General features: G+C 51.0%; 1 protein-coding gene across 2 annotated transcripts in view; it reads left to right on the top strand.

Moving 5' to 3' along the window:
* The window catches only part of Ubr2 (ubiquitin protein ligase E3 component n-recognin 2), a 60245-nt gene extending 56057 nt beyond the window's left edge, over nt 1-4188 (top strand). For both annotated transcript variants that reach the window (XM_029531644.1, XM_029531645.1), the window contains exons 39-41: nt 206-376; nt 1926-2027; nt 3934-4188. In XM_029531644.1, coding sequence (XP_029387504.1) covers nt 206-376; nt 1926-2027; nt 3934-4075 — 415 coding nt within the window. In that variant the 3' untranslated portion in view covers nt 4076-4188. The remainder of the gene's footprint in view (nt 1-205; nt 377-1925; nt 2028-3933) is intronic.
* Nucleotides 4189-6469: the final 2281 nt, after the last annotated feature.

Below are 6469 nucleotides of genomic sequence, written 5' to 3'. Positions count from 1 at the left end.
GTTTACATGGCTGTATGTGTCTGCAGTACTGTGCACACTGTGTGTGAAGTAGGTGCTTGACTACAGACATCCTGCCCTGTAGCAGTTCCTGTTGTTCACGCGGTGTTCCCATCTGCCTGTCCTAGTGTCCTGTCACAGGATAGTGAGTACTGACAGATTTATCTTCCAGGGTGCTCTTTGTAACAGTGCTGTCTTTGTCTTCCAGGTGCCCCAAATCAGGTGGCGACAAGAGCAGAGCCCCTACTCTGTGCCTAGTGTGTGGGAGTCTCCTCTGCTCTCAGAGTTACTGCTGCCAAGCTGAGCTGGAGGGTGAGGACGTCGGAGCCTGCACAGCACACACCTACTCCTGCGGCTCCGGGGCTGGCATCTTCCTGAGGTAAGGCCCACCGCATTCACCTGAGCACTCTGGGGACTTTTGAAGCCACTGTGCCACTGTGTGCAGACTACAAAGGGCCAGGGCTCTAACATTTCCCATATGGCTGCTGACAGCTCCCAGCTGACAGCTCGGCTCCCCTTTGTGCCTCCCTAAATGTGGGGCGATCCCTGTCCCTCATTTCCTCCCCAAATCCAGGTAAAGAGTTCCCCGTCAGGATTGCAGGGACAGAGCGCAAGAGCACTTCCTGCTCTTGTGGAAGACCTGTATTCAGGTCTCAGCATTTGGGCCCGCAATGCAGCTCACAGCTGCCTGTAACTCTAGGGCTAAGGGATCTGATGCCCTCTTCTGGCCTCTATGGACTCGCACACTTACACATAAAACATAAATTTGTAAATCTTTAAAGCCCAGCGTCATCTTTGCCTCTGTGGCGCTGTTGGGTTTTCTCTGAGGAGGCGCGGGTTGCCACTGGATATTGTACTCGGACAAAAATACTTAGTAACTGTTGTGCGTCATTTTTTAAATGAGTAATTTTCTCATAATTGTGGGGGAAAGATGAATCGTATTTTATGTTTAAGAGTTAGCTGTCTTTCCCCACACTTAGCTGTTTTAAATTCTATGCTTGGAGCCCTGGGTTCTCAACACAGTCGCAGTGTGCATTTGCAGCACGTCATTGCCGGGTACATTCCAGCTGCATGGTTCCACTGAAGACTTGTGTAAAGAGTTCCTTGTTCTCCTGAATTAATTGTCACCTCGGAGGCTTACCTCCTCTGTCTGCTAATCGAGGCCTACAGTGTTTCCAGCCTCTGAGACTTGCTGCTGAATAAGCTCATCCCTTCCTAGTTCCTTCTGAGCTCTGACTGGCTAGGCAGCTGTTGTGACTATCCGCTCCATGCTGACTGATTCAAACTGACTTCTCTCGACTTCTGAATGGCTCTGCCTGACCTCATGCTACCTTTGGCATTCTCCTCTGACCTTCTGGCTCCTTCTCATTCTCTGCCTCACTCTGTCTTCACCTGTGTCTGCTTGTTCTCTCTTCAGCCCGTCTCTGAAACTCCCCCTTCTCTCTTCCCTCTGCCTCTGCGCTGCTCTCTCGAGTAGCTTCCTCTCTTGCTCAAGAGAGCGAGGCACATCTACTCTGTCAGAGCTTTCTCTGATTCATCGTTCTGTCTGCCACTCAATTAGACATCACTTTCAAACATGGGTGTGTCCTTCTACAAACTATGGAATTAAAGGTATATCCTAAAGGGAAGTCTGTATTCCAGCCAGAGGGATTAAAGGTGTGTGCTAAAACCGAGCTGTACCACAACTAGAAACAGTTTTTTTTCCCCCCCGTAAATAACACAATCTCAGGGTTCACGGTGTGATCGAGTTCCCTGCACCAGACTTGGACAGATACCTTGCTACTCTCAGGCATCTCTGCTACAGCTGCTCTCATCTCCTGACCCTGGCCTTCCGTGCATTTATTTCCTTGCATAAGCCTTTTCTCTTTGAGTTGAATCAACATCATGTTACTTACGTACATGCACAATGATGAATGTTCTCTCCACAGAGTGCGGGAATGTCAGGTGCTATTTTTAGCTGGCAAAACCAAAGGATGTTTTTATTCTCCTCCCTACCTTGACGACTATGGGGAGACCGACCAGGGACTCAGGTAAGGACCCAGCCTGGGTTAGGATGACTGGCACCCAGGCATGGGCTCTGCTGGAGGGGGCTTGTCACCCGTGCGCTCGTTTTCAGGGAGCGCACCTGGCTCCTGCTTCGCTGTGCATTTGCCACCTTTGGAAAGCCAGGAGTGGGCGGGGAGAGGGCTTGGTTGGTAAAGTGCTTGGCATGTGGGCATGAGGACCTAGGTGTGACCCCAGGATTCATGTAGAAGGCTGCACACTTGTGACCCCAGTGCTGAAGAGGGGGAGAGGGAGGTATTCCTCTGCTTCACCAAGTCAGTGAGCTCAGACAAACAGCAGCAGACTGTCTAGGAAACACACTGGCAAGTGACGAGGAGGACGACACCTGAGGGTGACTTCTAGCTTCTGCCTGCGCGTGCACACAGCCATGAGCACACCCACACACGTGCATGGCCACTCCCATGCAAACAGAAAAAAATGGATTCTTTTCAAATGTCTGAGGGGATAAGTGCTTGCCTCCAAGGCCTGAGGGCTTGTATTCAGATCCCCGGCGCTCTCTCACCCTAGTCCTGAAGGCAGACACAGGCCACCCCCAGAGCTCATCGGCCTGATGTCAGCCCATGCAAAACGGTGAGCTCTGGGCTCAGTGGAAAGGCCCTGTGGAAGGAGAGAGAGCTGAGGTGGAAGGAGACAGAGAAGACAGCCTCCACACACCGAGCAAGGCATATGCCCCTGCACATACGTGCACATGCTGAGGATAAAATTTTAAGTTTAATATAAACAAAAGGGCTGAGGTAAAGGCCTGCCGCAGGAGCCTGGTGACCGAGTTTAGTCACAGATTCCCATAGGAAATGGAAGGAAAGTGACTCCAGAGAGCGCCTCCAACTGCCGCCTATGCACATGTGGCAAAGGAGAGAGAGAGAGAAAATGTGAGAATGAGAATAAAAACTTGAGAAACGCCCCATGAGGAACATAGATAGGACAGGTGTGAGAAAGCCAAGAGACTGCTTTGAGTTGCCCATAGCGTCCCCAGCATCGGCCCCACAGGTCTAGCCTGTGTGGCTCCCTTCAGGGGAGGCCTTTCCTATCCTGGTGACAGGAGACCAGATGTGACTGCCCAGAGATGTGTATGGAGAAGAGAATCACACTGATGCAGGCGCAGCTGCCCTTGATACTGCCTCTGCTGTGAACTTCCCGCTTATAGAGCCCAACTCCAAAGCTGCTTGCCCCCAGGGGATGAAGAGTTGAAGCAGAGGTGACTTCCTAGGCTTGAATAGCCAAGGTTGGGCCTTGTACTACCATATACCCAGTTAATGTGGGCCAGGCGGCAGCAGGCATCTAGTTACCTTGTTAATGTGGGCCCAGGACAGCAGGCATCTAGTTACCTTGTTAATGTGGGCCAGGCGGCAGCAGGCATCTAGTTACCTTGTTAATGTGGGCCTGGCGGCAGCAGGCATCTAGTTACCTTGTTAATGTGGGCCTGGCGGCAGCAGGCATCTAGTTACCTTGTTAATGTGGGCCCGGGGCATCTAGTTACCTTGCAGGGGCTTCTAGGTGACAGCCCCTGCCTTGCCCTGTCATCCTTCCACCCTGTCCTTTGCCCCACGACCTTTTTACACGTCACCCACAGAATAAATCGTATTAGCTTCCTAACTCAGACCTGGGCAAGCAGCCCTATTTCCTGTCCTCAATCTAGCTGTGTGGCACTGGAGTACCTACCTTTTCTCTTCAGCACATATCCGCAACCCAACACTGTGTGTGTGTGTGTGTGTGTGTGTGTGTGTGTGTGTGTGTGTGTGTGTGTGTGTTTGCACATGAACAGAAAATGCACAGTGGGAAGCTAGTGCTGTACACCTTTCCTGGCACAGAAGGGGTTGGGGTGTGAGGGAGGGATGGATAAACTGCCTATGAGTGACATGTGTCTCTTTCTAGACGAGGAAATCCTTTACATTTATGCCACGAGCGGTTTCGAAAGATCCAGAAGCTCTGGCAGCAGCACAGTATCACAGAGGAAATTGGACACGCGCAGGAGGCTAACCAGACCCTGGTCGGAATTGACTGGCAACATTTATAATCGCTCCTCTACTAAAACCTTGACTTGGAGTTTTGTAACACAGCTGGCTTTTCCAGAAAGACAACGGGAAATAAGTTCGGCTGAATCTATTTTGAAATAAATTCTTTATTTAAGCTTTTCTTCCCAGTTTTATTTTTTTAGTCTGGCTCCAGGGACTGATGAAAGTCATTTTCTGCCAGATTGTATCGCTGTGCCCCTTAGACGGACGTCCCCTGGGTTGAGAGCCCTTTCTAGACCGGGATCTCGCTCCTTTGGACGCCACCTGCTTCAGTTGCAGTAGCCTGAGCCAGTCCATGTTGCCGATGGTGTCGAGCTTGCTGGCTGTCCACCAGAGGCCAAAAGGAGCCCTGTCAGGAGGCCACGTCCCACCATGGTTCCCGAGACTGAGATGCGGTTCACCTCCGGGACTGGATGTCACCTCCAGAGCAAAGCAAGTGAATTTGAAGATAGGACTTCCTTCTCCCTGGGGACTCTTAACAGGAGGGCAGCTGGGTTCTCGTGACTGTAGATGGTTGGTTCACTGTCTTTGTCAAGACTTTTAGCTTTGAAAGCATTACTCAATTAAAGGGCTTTTTGAAACGCAAAGGACCTAGTTTTTCAGACTGTAGCCTTCTGCTCCAAGGTTAAACAGAGAGCGTGTGCGCACCCTCAAGCCGACCACAGCAGGCAAGTGGGAGCTCGGCTGAGTACAGTGCTCCAAGCCTGCAATCCCATCTCTCGGAATGCTTGGGCAGCACTAGGAGTTCAAGGTTCGCTCCAACTGTGTTACAAGTTCAGGGACAGCGTGGGTAACTTGAGGAGACCCTGTTTCAAACCAAACGAAATCCAGAAGGCAGTATTTTGAGCTGCCTGCCCCGCCCCGCCCCGCCCCGCCCTGCCCTGCCCTGCCCCGCATCTGGATCAGATGTGTTGCTGCTTGTCTGCTGGTTGATCCTAGGACATTCCTCAGACTGTGCACACAAACGTCTCTTCTTTTTAGGTATTATTCTAAGAGTGACCTTTCTAGAACTATAGCCACTTGGTGCCACAGTTACGGCTCTGGCACACAGCACACCTGTTTCCTCGTCTGACGGACATGTGCAGAGAAGTCATAGACATGGTGACAGCAGGTTCAGCAGGGGGATGAACTCCAGTCTCCAGGAACAAAAAGGGGCTTTCAGCTTTTCTAACCATCAGAGAACCAACCTTTCACTCAGCCTTTCAAGTTGCATCCACAAGTTCTGTTCCACTCAGCTATATCCGTGCCTCAGCGTCTCAGGAGGGTCAGAAACCCAGACCAGAGGCTCAAAGAAATGCAGATAGCACAGTCTCCAAGACCCTGTGAAGAGCTGCCTCCCCTTCAAAGGATGGACGTCAGTTAGCGCTTCAGCCTGGCCCAGGCTCAGGACAGAGTGTAATGGGAAGCCCAAGCTCGACTGTCCCGTGCTCTCCCTTTTTCTAGTCTTCCCTTGGCATAGTCAGAATGGGCTGTGGATGACATAACTGATGCTCCTTTTGACCTTTGACACACGCCGTTTCTTTAGATTTTAAACTCAGATTCTGTTGGCTCTTCACCCTCCGTTCACCAGTCTTGAATGTAAAGTTATGGGAACATCTCTAGGCTCGAGCCTAGTGCTAGAGCGCCTGCCTAGTGTGAGCGAGGGCCCGGGTTCAGCCCTGGTACCAAGCCAAAAGGAAAAAAACCATGAGCACAGCTTGCTTCTAAGTGGGCTGAGAACATCTCCACTTCTGCTCTCTCGCCTGACTCCACAGGAGCCTGGGATTAGCAGAGGTGGGAACATCAGGGTCTGGGCAGTGACTTCCCAGAGAACGGCAGTCCTCACACTGTGGCAATGTCATGTCCTCCCCCTACCAACACGTCTTACTTCCACTTGTTCCGCATGTTTTTGTTGTAGAAATGTTTATATACCATGCTTTCCATATCAGGGGAGATCATGTGTTTAATAAATTGGCTATAATTTTAATATCTGTGGACAATTGTAAAATTTGGAATGTATCATATGTAAAAAGTTTAAAGATATTCAAATAAATGCTTTAGGTGTTGACATTGAGTTGCCTCCATCTTCTCCATTTCATTCGCACACATGGGGCCCCAGCAAAGCTCCCTGGGTCACCTTGCTGCAAAAGTGGGACATTGATATTAGCCTAAAATTTAAGAAGCTTAAACTATTAGTGTCAGCTATGGCCACCAGCCAGGCCACGCTGACCTTCCGGGAGGCATGGGCGTTAGTTCAGCCCATGACGTGCCCTGCTTGTTGTCCATGAGAGCGGGAAGTCCGGGGCCCCTGGACCGCAGAGCAGTGTGCAGCAGGTGTGTGGGGACTCTCCCAGCCTTGCCTGCTTCCCTGCATGTCCTTGTTCTACACCCACCAGACACTCAGCTTCTGCAATGTG

Source organism: Mus pahari, chromosome 18 (assembly GCF_900095145.1).
Source record: "Mus pahari chromosome 18, PAHARI_EIJ_v1.1, whole genome shotgun sequence".
Classification (NCBI taxonomy): Eukaryota; Metazoa; Chordata; class Mammalia; order Rodentia; family Muridae; genus Mus; species Mus pahari.
This window is presented reverse-complemented; position numbering and strand designations above follow the sequence as displayed.